The 16,741-nt window shown below is 46.8% G+C and overlaps 2 protein-coding genes across 5 annotated transcripts in view; both read left to right on the plus strand.

The window, feature by feature from the left end:
* Positions 1–618: 618 nt before the first annotated feature.
* The window catches only part of LZIC (leucine zipper and CTNNBIP1 domain containing), a 382,321-nt gene continuing 366,198 nt past the window's right edge, over positions 619–16,741 (plus strand). The window contains exon 1 of the mRNA XM_063317606.1: positions 619–631. The gene's annotated coding sequence lies outside the window, so the exon portion shown is untranslated. The remainder of the gene's footprint in view (positions 632–16,741) is intronic.
* Positions 16,447–16,741, plus strand: part of CASZ1 (castor zinc finger 1) — an 88,507-nt gene continuing 88,212 nt past the window's right edge. For all 4 annotated transcript variants that reach the window (XM_063317590.1, XM_063317592.1, XM_063317593.1 and 1 more), the window contains exon 1: positions 16,447–16,593. In XM_063317590.1, coding sequence (XP_063173660.1) covers positions 16,545–16,593 — 49 coding nt within the window. In that variant the 5' untranslated portion in view covers positions 16,447–16,544. The remainder of the gene's footprint in view (positions 16,594–16,741) is intronic.

Genomic DNA, 16,741 nt, shown 5'->3' on the forward strand with positions numbered 1-16,741 from the left:
GCCATTGCCCCTTTCCTAGGGCTGAAATGGAGAGACTAGCTCCAGGTCGCCCAGCTGGCTTTGTGCCCAAGGCAGGACTAGAACTCACGGTCTCCCGGTTTCTAGCCTGGTGCCTTAACCACTACACCAAACTGGCTCTCTAGTTTTGTCTTACCTATCCTTTTAAAAAACTTGTCCCATGTTTGCCAACTGGAAGAGGCTAACAAGAAACTTCTTAAGCAAGTGATGACGTGATGAAGCAAGGGAAGAAGTGAGTCAAAAAAAGATGGCAACATCTTTGCCTGGAAGGGGAAGCAGGCACTGGGTGGCATTTAGTTAAATGATTGCTTTGCAACAGGCAGACTGAATAACTATGTTATCCTGTCACCTTGGCAACAACCCCAAATTGTCAGCCTGTTTAGATGAAGTGAAGTGAAACATTGTCTAATTTGCATGATCTTGGTGATTGTTTTCCTTCCAGGGGCAAGATCCACTGATTCGTTTCCCCCTGTAATATGATTTTAAAAAGAAAACAGAGATGGTGGAAGCCAGGAAAAAAAAAAAATTTTTTTCTTCTTCAAACCGCTTTGCTTTTGGGGGTGAAATGTACAAGAATTTTTCCTTGCTTAACCTTTTTGTGGAGTGTGTTTGTGTGTTGCATAAAGAAGGAAACTGCTCTGCTTACGGAAGGAAAGAAAAATGAAGTTTAGTGTCTAAATTCTCATTTATTTTGTTTGGGTTGGAGAAAAAAAAATAAAAGAAAGCGATAACCAATATAAAGGGCAGTGTTATTCTATAATTTAATATTTATTTCTTCATTGGCTGAGTGCTGTACAGAAACAGATCAGAAGCAAGCGTTTAAGATCAAGTAAAAAAGTAATCTCTCTGCTCTGTTTTCCCATGCAGGACTCTTGCATTTCTCTCCAATGCAAGAGGGGACTGAGGTGTTCAACAGGTGCTGCTTCTCCCAAGCACAGAGATGCAGCTGGGGGAGGCTAGCAGTCCATTTGGCACATCTTTCTGCCAAGCATCTGTGAATTGCATTGGGGGGGGGCATTTGTTTAGTTTATCTACCTCGATTGACCTCTGCACCCTGTTTTTTTAGATTTTTTTTAATCCCACCTGTATTATTTTTATAAATAACTCAAGGCAGGGAACATTCCTAAAACTCCTTCCTCCTCCTCTTTTCCCCACAACAGCCACCCTGTGAGGTGAGTCAAGTAAAATGCCCATTAATAGCAACGTACATATTAAAATAAAACAACATCATAGACACAATAAAATATACAAGGAAAAAAAATCAGTCAACAATACCTGGACTATATTAATTCCCCTTTAATCGTAACAGTTTTTAATAGAGCAGATCAACTATCTCTGAGTATGTGTCTATATGTTGGTAACTCCTGAAAACTGTTTAAGCAGTTTGTGGAAGCTTTTGTCCATGCCAGGAGACTTGTTGTTGTTTCTACTTTTCCATAAGTGTGCTGTTGCTGCTGCTTCTCCTCCTGATAATAATAATAATAATAATAATAATAATAATAATAATGATTAGTATTTATATGTAGTGCTTTCAGTCATTCAAAGTCCATTACTAGATGACTTGGTTGTCATTCTTACAACAACTCTGCCAAGTGAGTCACTATAATTAACTCCATATTGCAGATGAGTTGATGGGGAGAGAGTGAGTGACTTACTTAAAGATTCAAACTGGGGACTTCCTAATTGGTAATGGAGTCCTTTTAGCAGCTCTCAAGCCCTTATGTCAGAAACAGCTGAGTGAAGTTTTTGAGCCGGCTTTCGCTTTAAAAGAAGCTGTTGATTATTTATTTTGGTTCTAGTAACTTACATTCACATGCCCAAGTCTGCTGTTGGCAGATGTAACACTACCTATTAAAACATCATTAAGAAGCATGGCTCTGAGAGCTGGCAAAGGTGAGACCTGAGTTGTTTGGGAACAAAAGCAGCTCCCATGTGTAAACTTTCCCTTTCATCACTTAGACAAGCCAATCAGACAAACCCACAATCAGGAACTGGAGAGAGTATTAACTCTGAGGATCAGTGAATACATCCAGGCTGCACTCAGGTTGAGTTGGGCAGATATGCTGTCATCCTCTTTGCTTCCACCAAGAAGACTGGCTTTCGTGAGGCTGAGTCTTAGTTTTAAGACTCAGTCTTACCCTGAGAGAGTCTCAACGTTAACCTGGTGGATCAAAGTGGCTTTTGAAATGCCTGTTTCCCTTGAGATGCAGACTTGGCCATAGTCCACATTGCTTTTGCCCAGTACGCTGTCCTGCTCATAAGAAGCTGCCAGTGCTTATACCAGCTGCTTCGGTGCTGAGTTTGCAGAGTGGTCTGCCTTTTTTTTCCCCCAGTCCAGAGAAGGATTCCTCCTGCCTGCAAGCCACGGGAAAACTATGGAAAGTGGCAGGGCCACGGGGCATCTGTGCTCCTTGCTCAGTACCTCTTCTGCGTATCCATCACCTCTTCCTTTTTTCACTTTTCTCTTCTGCCTGGCTTTCCTCACCAGTCATCCTTGTCTCCCACTTGACTGCATGTTCTCCCGTTGGAGCACCTTCTTGGGGTTAAGATTTGGAGAGTTTAACAGACGTTGATGCTTAAATATGCTCTCCAGCCCCAGAACAGGTTGGTGTGTGTGTGTGTGTGTGTGTGTGAGTGAGTGTGTGTGTGTGAGAGAGAGAGAGAGAGAAAAAAAGAGCCAACTGTTTGACTGGCAGAGCTGCCTGTAGAAACGAGATGGTTGTTGGTGTCAGAAAAAGCTAAATAACCCTCTAACTGGTATGAAGGTGAATTCATGGTCTGGTGAGCACTGAAAATATGAGAGTTCTCTAGACAGGGAGCATGGAGCAGGAAATAACATCACAGAAGCTCTAGAGAATGCTCAAATACCCAAAAGCAGGACATCAGGCCAGAGGCTGGCTAACAGCGGCATAGGTAGGCTGGTGTATCATTTGATTTCTTGGTATAGAGTTTAGGATTCTGGGCACCCCGGGATCCTGAAATTTTCTTTTCTGAAAAAGCAGTTAAGTCTGCAGTTCTGCTGATTCTGGAGAACAACTTGAACGTGTCTCCCAGTCCTTCTTTTTCCTCTGTTATCCTTTCTGCTAGCAGTTTTCAGGAATACGAAATCGTGGAAGTAAACAAAGCATAAATAGTTGCAGATGTAACTCCTACGCAGATAAAATCTTCTTGCAGGGAGAAAAGACAAAAGAAAAAAGATGTACACCTATAGAGGGCTGGCAACACCCTACTGTATAAAGTGGAACATTAAGGTTTATCTTTGCTATAAGCAAGTTGATTATGCAGCTGCTTGAAGCAAAGTAAAATTCCTGGGTAGCACTTTGCAGCAGCCTCCTAATGCTTTGTGTCTGAGGGAGAACCATGCAAAACTACCTTCCCCTGTGCCTGCCCTGTGGAGTAACATTCACAGCCCTAACGTGGCTCTTGCCACAAGCCTTGGGTCCGGTGGGTTGCGATCTGCTCCCTGATATTAGAGTGTCACTGAGCTTAAGGTGTGTTCTTCCTTGGCGCGCCATTGCTTACTATCACGTATTGTTGTTGTTATTACGTTGTGGTTAGTTTTGTGGTTTGGTCTCCCTTTTTTAACCCTAATATGTAAGCCACCTAGAACTACTTCATGACTGAGGTGGCATACAATTTTATGAAATAAATAAATGAGCCAGATGTGCTGAATTTCCTGGCTCTTTCCAAGGTGAGCAGATTCCAGTAAGCAGAAAAATATATATCCAGAGGAACTCAGAAAGAACACGGGAGATTTGGAGAGGTTAGACGTGATCCAGATGCTGGGTTTCTGAAATAGTTAGAAACTTTCTATTTCTGAGCCCAAATTAACTTTGTCCAAAGCAAGTCTTGTTGAATAGGATGGGAATTAGCTCTCAAGGAGACATAGAGAGGGAATCCTATTTTAGTTCTTCTTTATTTGCCATAATGTGCATGAAAACAGGGTTTTCTTCAGGTTGCCATCTAGTCCAAGGTTGGGATGGCCCACTACGTGTTGAACCGGGAGTGGTGGGGGATTGCTTGATCTCTGCCATCAGCTCCATATACAAGGAAGTAGTTGCCCACAGCAGATCAAGGAAGGCTCTGATGCATCTTCAGGGACTCCTACTTCCCTACAACGCTCCGGATATGAGAATGTAATTCAAAATATCTGGAGGATACATTCCTCAGGCTCTATCCATTTCACCACATGGGTTTTGTAGGAGGATTCCGATTTGTGACAATAATCTGAAGACAACCATATCCAACCTGGTACCTCCTGGAAGTGTCAGACAACAGCTCCCAGGGGTCACTGAACAGATTCTGAAGGCAAGAGGTTGTGGAAGGCTGTCACAGAGTTTGTGTAACATCTCAGGACAAGGTAGCGTGAACTTAGGGGACCAGCAAGAGGCAGCAACTATCTCCTCTTCACAGTTTGGAAGTTTTTAAATTTATCATTGTTATTCCCCTTCCTTTTCTATGACATTAAGAAGTGGGAGAAGGAGCAGGGAAGTAGGAATGAGAAAAAAGGGTTTAGTAACAACTCCGTGCATTGCAAAACTTCATCCTTTGAATTATGTGTCACAGAAACTGATGGGCGATAAAGGGGGAGACGGAGCCCAGCCAAGAATCCGGCTCAGCCAGTTTCCCTTATTTATTAAAGAAGAAGAAAAAAAGCTTAGATAATTAACTTTTTTGTTTTGTTTCGCGGGCAACTCCCCAGACTGGCAACTTCAGGGCGCCTGGCAAATGAAGCTTTCTATCAGCTCTGCCACAATGGCATAAAACAAACCAGATCTGTGCCCAGTGATTGCCTCGAAACCGACACTAGCCGAGGTTTCTCAGTTTCAGGAGCTGAGGAATATCATCAAGGCCTTTGGGAACCCTCTGCTTCTGGCAGAAAGCTCTCATTTTCTAGCTCTGTCATTACCAGCCCCATCAAGGCAAGGAGAACAACTGCTGGGACCTTGGAGTGCAGTCAGACTGTGGTTGCCCTTACGAGCACAAACAGCCAAATGCCTCCTGCAGAAGTTATTCAGGAGGGGGCTTTGTTCCTCCTTCACTGTTTACCCATAGAATAGACGTGCCTGCTCGGAGGAGGCCGAAGGGTTCTCAGTATAGCCTCAGCTTTCCAGATAGGAAGTCTTCTTTTCCTCCCAAAGAGAGGGCTGCTAAGGAAAGGGGAGAAGTGACATTGTTTGCCCTTTGAGTTTGCAGGAAAGCCCCACCAGTCGCTTTCCAGGTGGCCCTTCGCCAGTGCCCGCTTGGGCTCTGACTGAGGCGCAGGTTGGTGCCTCTTCTTTTATTTTGTGATGCCTTCCACTCTATGGCTACCTTTACTGCTAGGATGAATATTTGGGAATGGCCTCCTCCTCTTTGTAACCCTGTCCTGGGCTTTGTACGCTGCTGATGTGCCCAAAGGTGTAGGGAGAGCAGTATGAGCTGGAGGCATGGTGTGTGGTGATTCAGAGGAAAAACGGGGCCCACCTGGTGAGTGGACCTCTCTTCTCATGGGGTGCCATGGAATGGTTCAAAGACACACGAGGCCATGGGACTGTCGACGCTAAGCAGGTCTGGCTTTAGTGCTACCCAGAGGATCCCCACGAAGAGCTTAGAATGGAATAGAGAATAGAATAGAATACTTGACTGGCCAAGTATGATTAGACATACAAGGAATCTGACTTCGGTGGAAGAGCGCTCAATATATTTACAGAACATCAAAAATAAACAGTAGTAAAGTAATAATGTTATTTACTAAAACTATACAATCAAGAAAGAAAAAAAATTGAAGGGAATAATACTGCGGCTATTAACTAACACACACTCATATTTAAAGGGAGAATTAAGGGACAGCGTACTGCATCTGTTGTCTAACGTATGTTCACATTTAACAGAGCATTACCGGTCAGGTTAGGAAAACTCGTTTAGCCCTGTGCTGTCTGCTGGGACAGCAAGCGTTCGCTTTTCCAAAATTTCAAAATGGTTCGCGATCCTCTGAATCCAAAGCAGGTGTCGTACCACTGAACTACGGCCTGTCCCCTACACAAGCTTCTCTTCAGCGTTTTGTTATTTTTGCTGTTGCTGGAAAGAGCCGGTCACGATCATCTGGAAAGGGAAAAATAAGCTAATATATGAAGAGTCACAGTGAGCAGCACTGCAAGGCGAGTACCAGCTCTTTAACAGAGCTTTCTCTCTTTTTCCCCCTGGGGCCAAGCCTGGAAGTGGAGCTCTTCTTGGGAATCCCACTTGGGATGAAGTGCAAGCTGCAGGGGAAACACTCAGAACACAGTGAATGGAGAACAGCTGGTGCAGAGCTGGGCTGCAGCTCCATTCTCACTGGGCAGTGGGGAAGGATGGTAAACATTGCTGGGTTGCAGCGGACCATTGGCTTATTGTCAACCATTTATGTTTCCCAGCATCTTACTCTGCACTAGTGAGGTCTTATGCCCCGTCCAGTTCTGGGTGCCTGTTCTGGAATGTGTTTAGAAGGCGCTTCTGGTTTAGAGAAGCAGACTTGTTCTTCACAGACTTGAACTGCCATCATTTGTTCTGAATGGCTGGGCTTAGTGAGTTTTATCAGTGCCGGCTACCTTTTATAATTGTACTATTATGGTTTTATTGTTGTAGGTCACCTTGGGAGGGCCTCTGCTCTTCAAGGCAAGATGGAGACATTTTAAACTAACAAACACAGAGTAGGACAAAGACTTGTTCTCTGTTGCCCAGGTGAGAGAATGAGACTGACTGCTTTTAGGTTCCAGGAGAACAGATTCCTGCTGAACCATGGCAGAAATTCCTGGTGCCCAAATAGTTTAGCAGTTCTGCGGTGGAGGTCTTTAAGCAGGTTGTGAAGAGCTGTTGCTTGGGGATGTCTTTGCTGGATTTCCTGCATGGACCAAGAGGTTGGACATTCTCCTCCAAAGCTATCCCTCCCCTTCTGGCTTTCCCCCGTTGACACAGATGAGTGGGAGAAGATTAAGAGGTGCTTTTCTTCTTTCTGGTTATAAGAGCAGGCCCTCAGTTACTGGTGAAGCTCAGTCCTAGACAGAGGAAGATGTGCCTGAAGCCAGAAGAGGGGGAGGCGCTGGTAATAATGAGTGGCTGATGGTGCTGAAGCTTTGCTTCCTTCAAGACAAGACGCCCAGGTGGAGAAGGTGTGTGGTGCTTCGGGCTGCGAGGGCAGGCAGCAGTATGGTCTGGCTCTCCAGAGCCACTGGCCTCTCCAGATATAGGCTGTTTGTGCTGCCACGTTTCTGTTGACAGCCATTCTCTATCCCTCATCCCAAGAAACATAGGAAACCGGGAATCCATGAACCCCATGGTCGTAATTTATTATTGTTTTCTTAAGTAAAATGCACATTTGAGCTAGGTGGACTATCAGTCTTAGCTCCTTTTTCAGAATAAACTCTGCCACCTTCACAGCTCTGTCTCCTCTAGCCCTTTGGTAGAAAACAACAGATACGACTCACACAGAAAATTACTGGATGGGTATTTTTCCAGGGTTTTTTTTTAAATCTTCTGCTCTCTCCTTTTTTTTTTTTGAAACTCAAGGATGTGTCATTTTTTTTTGTTTCAATTTAGCATTGGAGAATTTTATAATTTAGTAATTAAAATCTCTGATAGGCTTTAGAAATTGCAGCTAATTGAATTTAATGGGAAGATTATTTTCAATTTTATTTGATTATCCGGACCCCTGGCATTGGTATTTATGGGAAAAAAATGGGAAATGTGCAGTGTGGGCTAAGATGGCATAATTGAATTAGGGCTAATCAGATTTCTTCGTCATGAATTTCACTATAATTTTCCTATAATTTTCCATTACGTATCTAGTTTACAAATATTCACAAAGAAATGAAGCTCTTTCGGAATGGAGATTGCTGGCTAACAGGATTACCAGGACGTTTGCGCGGCGATGCCAGGCCAGGCTCCTTCAGTAATGCAATCGCTGCGTCTGCCTCACACTTCCCCCCTCCCGTCCCTGCCACCGCTTCTCCCTCCCTCGGTCGTTCGTCAAAGCTGTGGCACTCTCCCACTCCCTGGTTTTCCATTCCTTTTATTTGTGAAGTCAGCGTTGTTCACATCAGAGCTGGAGCTTAGCAGGACTGGGCACTCATGGAGGTCCACTCTCCTGCACCCTCTTCGTCCTTTTCCTCATCAGTCTCGCCGATGCTGCCTGGATCTGTCCTCACAACGTGTTTAGGCAGTTTGGTTAAAGACTGCGCTGCATGCATACAATGTGCTGAGTTTGGCTACTGGTCCCCTTGATTTGCTTGTTTCTCTTTCTGGGGTGCAAACCCAACCCGTTTGATCAATGTGTTGTTCACTGTACTGTGTGAAATGGGTGAATTAATTAAGAAATCAGTTTTTGGATGTTGCGTGAATGCAGACACTGTATAGTTGTACAGACTGGGCTCAGGGAAAGAGAGGCTTTAGCTGGCCACCCAGATGCTTCCAGGAAGTGAAGTGGGAAGGCCTCAAACTGCCTTCCTCCCTGCACTTAGAATTCACAGTCAGAAGTAGACTTCCTCTGTTGTTTGTCTTTCCTTATACCTTCATAAAATTTCCCTCTAAAAACCACCTAAGCCAGTGGCCACCACTGCGTCTTGTGAGTTCCAGAGGGGCAGTATACGGTGCGACTCTTGTACTAATTCAGCTCTCTTAGGTGTTGCTGAGTTTTATTTTTAGGGGGAGGAGGCATTTTTCTCTCTTTCTCCAAGCTGAGGAATATAGGAGGTTAGTAGCTGAGCAAAGCAAGAGTGAACAGTCACCCTATTATGTCCAGCCAGACTCTGATAAGGATGGCAAAATTATATAATGTGTAGTACCCTAAATTACCTTCATTGGAGATTTTGAGACTTACTGGAATTGTAGTAGCGCACAACTGGAAGTTCCAAATTTCTCACCTTGGATATAGAGGAAAGCTGTGAATTCTGTGGCCCTCCCGCCGTCACTGGACTGTGATTCTCATCATCCCTGCCCATTGGCTATGTTGGCTGAGGCTGAAAGCCCTGGTTGGGGAATTCTGGGTCAACTGTACTGTGGCCTGACTCGGCCGAGCCATTCTTTGTTGCTGTGCTGGATCTTGTGTGAAATTTACCATGCCATTTCTGCCAACCTTACGAACTCTGAAGTGTGCTGATTTGCCACACGCAAGCCTCAAGGTTCCACCTGTTGCTGAAGGCACACTTGCTTTCCTTCAGTTGCATCTGTGTCTCGGGTGTGCCATTTTAGATGCAAGCTGGGCTGACGTGCAGCAATGATTGCTCCAAGGTGGAATAGTCAGATCCTTTCTCTTGTGCAACCTGCTTTACTTGTGCTCACGTTAACACTTTTCCAGGCCATGGTTTCTGTTCTGCTTTGGCTAGACCAGAGGGAGAATCTTTCTAGAGGTTTTAAAATAGTTTATTCCACATGTTCTTTTGCCTGGAGACATACATCGTTCATCTTTTGTTGCAAGACAACCAGGCTGTAAAGAATCTCTCCCCTTTTGCAATCAGTCTCTCCAGCATCTTCTGGTTTGATTTGGTTTGGTTTCTTCCTTCCAAGACAGCAGACATCTAATCCAGCCATTTTTCACTTTGGAAAGAGACATCCCTCTTGCTTCATAGATGTGAGGTTTAATTCCTGGCATCTCCAGTTGAGAGATCTTGGGTGAAAGGGCTGGGAGAAGTGCTCTGTAGTACTGCAAAAGCCTATATGCCTTGAAATATTGTAAAATAGAGCAGGAATAGAGTATATTGGGAATTTGTTTACTACTTACGTAGTGGCCAGATGTGTCCTGACATCTAGCTTTCAGCAGCTTAGAGAGTTGATAAAATGTGATGCAGAAAGTACAATTCACAGCAGGGTGACCAGAAAGAAATGCAGAGGTGGAAGGAGAGGTAGGCCTAAGAGCAAGCTTGCTTGCTCAAGCAAACCCAGAATCAACTTGGAAGCTTGGATAGCTGTACCAGGTGAAGAAAAATTGATGGACCATGAAGTCTCCCCACAGCTGAGCGAGTCGCTCATCGGATTTGGTTGATTTTGACCAACAACCTCAAATGACCTACCAGCATAAGCAATATGCCAGAAGTCTCCTGGTTTCCAGATGCTGCCACCTTGTTCAGGTTGGCAAGGGAAACAGAAGGAAATTGTGCCAGTTCACCCTCCTTCCGCAAAGTTGTGTCTCTCAGTGCCTTGCAGCCATGGGGCAATTCTTTGTGTTACAGTGAGTGCTCTTAACCTAGTAGAGGCACAGAGAAAACTCTTTCTATATAGCAGTAGCTCTTCCTCTTCCTGAACATCTGCTCGTTCGGTGTTCCCAGCAGGGTTTTTTCCCTCCCCTCAAGTAGCTCTTGAGACACTGACAGGCAGTCAGGCTTTTCTGTGGTGGCTTTGAGCTCTCACTCGGTCTTTCTGGGGAGCCACAGAATGGGAAGGTGAATGGACAGGCTAGGCAGGGCTCAAGGTGGCATGGAAGGGTTACTGAAGGGCAAGTTCTCTATGGTTGTTGCTCTGGAGGACCTGAGGTTTTTTACAGAAGATGCCTCTCCTAACTGGCTCCATCCCTAGTCCAAAGAGCAAGGAGGGAGTTGAATTTTGCCAGCAGTGGAACTCTTTTTCTTCTGTCTGCTGGCAGTAGAGGTTTCCTTTTCCACACATGTTGCAAAAATCGTACTAACAGGTTGATCCCATCTTTGAAGAAAGCCCTGGCATAGGTGTCTTTCATAATTTTGTAATTGCAGGTCATTCATTAGAAAATGGATTGGCCCATTATGGAAGGATTCCTATTGCTTGCCACCCTAGTCATTCCCTATCATTGAATCTTACGTAACTTTTACTCTACATTTGGGCAGCCATATGCTCTTTCCTGGGTAGTAGAAGGCTAATTAGGCCTCTTGCATTGTAGGAATGGGGTCCCAGCCTACAAACTAAGTTTCTTATTTTTTTTCCCCCCTTATTGGAAGAGGATGGCATTGCAGCTGTCTGAGGAGAAACAAGCTGGAAATGGGATGGGAGGGAAATGTTACTAAATGACTGTAGCAAGGATTGGTAGATACAATGCACTGCAATCCTGCCAGCCTGTTTGCTCTAGGGGGCCCAGCCCTGTACGCTGATACTTAATGTGCTGGGCTTTGGCAACACTTGTCTGCCATGTCATGCTGCCAATGAAGCAATTGAAAGCATATCAAGGAGGGAAAGAGGTAGAATTGGAGGAAAAGAGCTCATGGGTTGTCTGCTGTGCCTGACGCCCAGGCCTCTAGGCGCCTCCCTTTACGAAATACTAATCAAAGAAGAAAGAAACTGACTAAAAGAACAACTCAGTTTGCCTAATAGATTACCAAATCGAGGAAGGGAGAGAAAATTACCTTTCCAGTAGTCAGATCAATGGAAACAAACTTCTTCAGGATTCAGGGTGGAGAAGGGGAGGGGGCGGGCTGTCCTGCAAAAAGTGGAAAATCAGCTCTGATTAGCTGCAAGACATGTCCCGGTAAATAGTAAAGGTGAGGCCCTGGGACACAGCGGTCATGCTGGGCCTCTCAAACGTGTGAGAAAGGAGTTGTGATGAAGCTCTGATCTGGGGAGCTTGGCTTGTCACAGCAGCCAGCAGGACTGTTAGGGTGTGTGGACAGACTTGTGTTTCTCCTAGTGTATATTCTACCGTAACATTGCATGGGTGCAGCATGGATCACTAGAGGTCTTGCAAGTATGTCAAAGAGCCCCTAGACTAGACACTCCCATCTCTTACCTGCTTTTCGTGAATCCCTGAAACTGACTGGTTTCCAAGATCACTTTCTGAATGTCTAGAGCATTGCATGAGCATCCACTCATCAGAATGATAATCACCAATGTCCTGAAAATGTTCAGCTACAGTCCTCACAAGCTCTTGAACCCAGAGCCAAGTCTTTCGTTTCTTCTTAGGCTGGACCTCATTCTTTGGAGCCCAAGGAACCCGGCCTGGGCGTGGTGTAACTCTTTGGATTTTCATAATGGGTAATCTGGACTCCAGGAGGATTTATTTTATTGCCTTAAAAAAAAAGTATCGCAATGCTGGGTTTTGATCGTAGAGTTTAACCGTGACTTATTCTATTTTCTTTGCAGCTTCCCGGGAATCCTAGGAATGAAGCAATGTCTTAGCAGTTTTAAATAAAGGCAGTGTGCAAAAGAACTAGGATAGGTGGCAGGCATTTGGTGCAAGGAGGAACCAGGGGTCAAACTTGTAGCTTTCAGGAACTTAATTGCTGCAGGACCCCTAGTATCCATCCTCCATAATAATAATAATAATAATGAAAATTAATCACCAATAATCATTTTTTGTCCTCCCTGATCATTTTTCGTCTGTGCTGTTATGTACTTGTAGCCTTGAATATTTAAAAACTTCCAGTGCCATATGGGTGGGAGCGTTCCCCCATGCAGTCCCTTTTGGAAGTTAGAGAGCTCTAAGCCGTGGCCAAGAATAAGATCTTGGTTGGGGCAGAGTAGGAATGTTACTCTGCCATCCAGAGTTTGGATGTTCGGATGAGCCCTTGTTTTAAGGGCTAAGTTGTATGCAGCTGTCAAGTCAGAATCAAGGCTAAGAGGTTCAAGCCAGGCATCAGAACTAGCTCTTTCCGGGCCTGAACCAAAAGCCTTCAGAGTACTTTTTTGTGTAGAGCAGTTCATTGCTTAGGGAGATGCTGCCATACACACCTCTGACAACTTACCACATGGAGCAGTTGCATTCAGCTCCAGATGCCTGCCTTTAGTCCCAGAGACTTGTGACAAATAATTCTACAACTTGTACAGCTTAGGCAGATGATCCTGCCTTCCAAGCAGTGGAGTCCTTGAGGCCCTGCTCTAGCAGTGGATCCTGAGGGCTGCAGCCATGCGTTTTCAAGAGGATGGCGGGCATGTGATTCCCTTTGCATCGGTGCAGGGTGCATTTCTCTTGCCACCGTCTGAGTAAATCCATAGCCCTGTCATACAAGAGCAGAGGGTGGATGTTCCCCTCAGCACCTCTCTCCCTCTCTCGTAATTAAGGTTGCAATGCTGGATATAAGTCTCATTCAGGACAGTGGCGTTTCAGTGGAGCAGTCTTTAATATCCAAGTAACTTCTTGGGGTGCTCAGGCAATTAAGGAGAGTCACCCTGTAGTTGCAAAATAGTGGTTTTGTGTTTGGTTAAACTCCATCCATACTTAAAGGCAAGCAGAAGACAGGGGGGAATCCCATAGTTCTGGCTGAGGCCAATTTTCCAGCTTGTTTCCAAGGCTAGATGCAGGTGGGGGCAGTGTGAAGCATCAGTGTGCCAGCCTACTGCGGACCATAATGAGATGAGCAAGGCAGAAGTTGGAATGGGGGGTGTCTGTAGGGGAATGGCAGTCTGGACTTACAGCAAACAGCAGCCAAAAAAAAAAAAAAGGCTGAATTTTGTCCATGGGAAGGGAGTTGTATCCCTCTGCTGTGTTTTCACATGTGAGTGGTACAGTGTGCATGCTGTGCCAAAGCAAACCTGAGAAAGAGCTGTTTCTTCTCTGAATTTTTAGAGGATTTTGCATGGCTTTATTGCAATCTGGAAATGTTAATTAATTAAACTTACTGCCGTAGCTCCCCTGCTCTTCTGTACGCATAAATCTGGGGCTCTTTTCCTTTCGAGAGACAGGAGGGCACGGGGCTTTCTTTTTTTGGGTGATTATATCTATATATGTATGTCTATATCTATTTATCTATTTATCCCCTTCTCACCCCATGGGTGGTATGTGTCTACCTCAGCCTCGGGTCCTCCGCCAGAGGCCTGGGAGTTTGAGTGTTCTACGCAGTATCTTGGCTGTTCCTAGCACTGCACTCTTCTGGACAGAGTGCTCTGATGTTGTTCCTGTACATGCACACACACACACACACACACATTGTGTGCATGGTGGAAATATTATTTTATAAAAGAGTTACAGAATGTGATTGTTTAATCAGATAAATAGGTATTTCTCCCCCCTGTCTGCCCACCCCCTTTAAACATCCTGTTTTGGGTTGGCTGGATTCTCTGATGGGGGAACTCTCCAAGAGGAGAAGGGCAGGGATGCCAACTTTTCAAACTGGTAAAAGCCACCTGCCAAACTGCTTGATGGAATTCCTTTGTGCCCAGCAGCTGTTTGTCAAGTGTATTGAAGTGCCCGTCCTCCACTGGCAAAGGGCTTCCTTCAGCCTTCCCAAAGACATGTGGGATTATTGTGCCCAGAATTCCAGCCCCCCCCCCTTGTTTGTTTGTTTGTTTCCAGAGGTTTATTTTTAGAGGAGAAAGCAGAAGAGACAGAGAAAGCAAGAGGGAGGAGAGAAATGACACCTAGAAAGTTGGACCACTACAATAAAAAAATGGCATGTTAGGGTGAAGTGGGTCTTTACCTTCCCCCAATTAAAGGCCAGCGCAATGCAGCATAATTGAGGACTAAGAACTGGAAGTGGGCCAGCTCTGATTCTCAGTGCCCGAAGGTTCATTGACCTGGAAGTCCTTTCTTTTAGCCTGCCTCCCTGCTACAGCTGCCAGGCCTGCCATGTCCACAGCTGGCACAGAGCTCACCTAGCTCTCTGAGCCTTACCTGCCAGAGACGTGCATCTGGGCACAGTGGGAGTCGGAGGCCTGGAGGGCCCCTGGGTAGGAAGAGTAAGGGACAGAAGTTCTCTTAGGGTCTTGTGCTGCAAGAGGCTCAGCATCATTGGACCAAACTGATCGAGGGTGTGCTCAGGATGGACAGAGCGAGGGAATTCCTTGGGCAGCGCCTAAAGGGCCTGTGGAATTGGTTGCCGTAGGATGTTGCTCAGCAGCGTAAGTGGCTTTTAAAGAGGAGGTTTGATGAATGCATGGAGGTAAGTCAGCACGTTAGTGGTTATGAGCGATGAGGGCTCAGAAGAGAGATGGTCAAGTTCCATTTATTGCACGGTGAGCGTGGTCCGTGTCTTTGTACTCCGCTTGTGTGCTTTCCCATATTATGGGACTGGCTGAAACGGATCTGAGCCTCTGGGCCAGGTCTCAGTGTTTGCTGAGTTGTCCTCCAGCTTTTGAGCACAATTCCCTGGGAGCTTGGCGTGTCTCCCCTACGTTATTCTCTCCAGGGGAACCAAACGAGGGCCTGACCAAACGGGCCTTCCATCAGCCTCTTTGGGGGTCCAGATTCGGCAGCAGTCCAGAGGAGCTCCATGCGGCAGACGCCTGGGTGCGCAAGAGCTGCACACGATGCTCAGCGCGAGAAGGGGAGAACGGCTGCTTGGGCAAGGCCTCACTCCCGCGCGCCGGGGTCTCTTACTGGGTTATACTCAAAACAGCAAAGTGAAGGACAGAAGCAAGCTCTCTGCCCCCCCCCCCCATAAACAAGGTCCAAACCCCTCAGAGCACGGTGGTGCTTCCTAGGCTTTTGTGCGTCAGATCTCCGCTGAGGGATCCTTTAAGAAGCCGAATGCCGATGGCCCAGAGCTCCCGTTTGCTTGGCTCACTTGTCCTTCTCCTCTTGATTGCGCTGATGTGAATCTGGAGAGAAGAAGTTGGGGGCTGCTGCTCTTTTGCAGGAGCCGGAAGGGCTGTTAAAAACCAATTTGGGGAGCCGGGGCCATGCTAGGTGGTGCGCGTTTACATCTAACCCGACCGAAGTATAGGAGCCTCCAAACACACACGCGCACACTCACTCACTCACTCACTCAGTGTACAGCGACCACCTAGTTGTGGAAGCCTGTGAACCACGGACAAGAAACTGCAGGTGCCACGCAGCAAAACTCCCCATTTTAGATAATTTATTCCGCCACCACCTCTGTTTTACATAGTTTCAGAGCATTCCGCTGGGTGGGCTTGCAAAGCGCTTTAGTTTGCCATTTTCGTTTTGAAATCTCAAACTGACGTTTCAAATGCCTTTGGCGTTTTGATTCTGCACGCAACCTGCCTCGGGAGAACTTTCTGCCCTAAAAGGTGAAATCGAAATATTGGAACGACAAAAAAGAAGAGATTGAGAGAGAAAGAGAGGAGAAAGAGGAAGGTAGAGGCCAAAGTCGCTCAACCGGAAGCTAGACCGCGAGCGGGTCCCTTTCTCCCACGTCCCGCCGTTCGGGATGCCGGCAGAAGCCGCGCAGCTCGCCGCGGCCTCCCCAGCGCCGGGGCTTAGTTTCGCTTTTGCTTTCGCTCGCTTCTCCCGTCGCTCGCTTCGGCGGGGACCGGGGGCGACCCCCGCCCGCGCGTCTTGTTCCCCCCCGGCACAGAGCAGCCCGGCCGGCGGAGAGCCGCTTCCCTCGCCCGCGGCGTCCCGCCCGCCGTCCTCCCGGGCGGCGAGGCAGGGACTGAGCCGGCCCCGGCGCTCCCTGCCACCTGCCCTCCAGCCGGGAGGCGGGCGGCGAGGCGAGGCCGGGCGGGGGCGGGGCCGCGGGCCGGGCCCGCCTGCCAATCACCATCCCTGCTGACAGCCGGCCGCCCCCTCTTCCTACTCCCTGCCACTGAGTTACTCGTAGGTGCCCCAGCGGATTCCCAGGGACGGCCGTCAGCAGGCAATGACATCAGTATTTTGAGCCAACTTGTTATTCGGAGAGCAATCAGTTGCAATTAGGCATTAATTAAGTATTATGAAAGTTGATTATTTAAGTGAATTCGGCTTTCGTCTCTCCGACTATGGTGAGTACAGCACAATTGTGCTTTTCGTGGGCTTTTTCTCCTGGGCTTTGCCGCCGCCGCCCCTTCGCCTTTCCTACTTTGTCAGAGCAGCCGAGAAGAAGGGGGGAGTGGGGCGGGGGCGCCTCCGCCGCTGAGCTTCCCGCTGCCC

The sequence above is a fragment of the Candoia aspera genome, chromosome 18 (genome assembly GCF_035149785.1).
Source record: "Candoia aspera isolate rCanAsp1 chromosome 18, rCanAsp1.hap2, whole genome shotgun sequence".
Taxonomy (NCBI): domain Eukaryota; kingdom Metazoa; phylum Chordata; class Lepidosauria; order Squamata; family Boidae; genus Candoia; species Candoia aspera.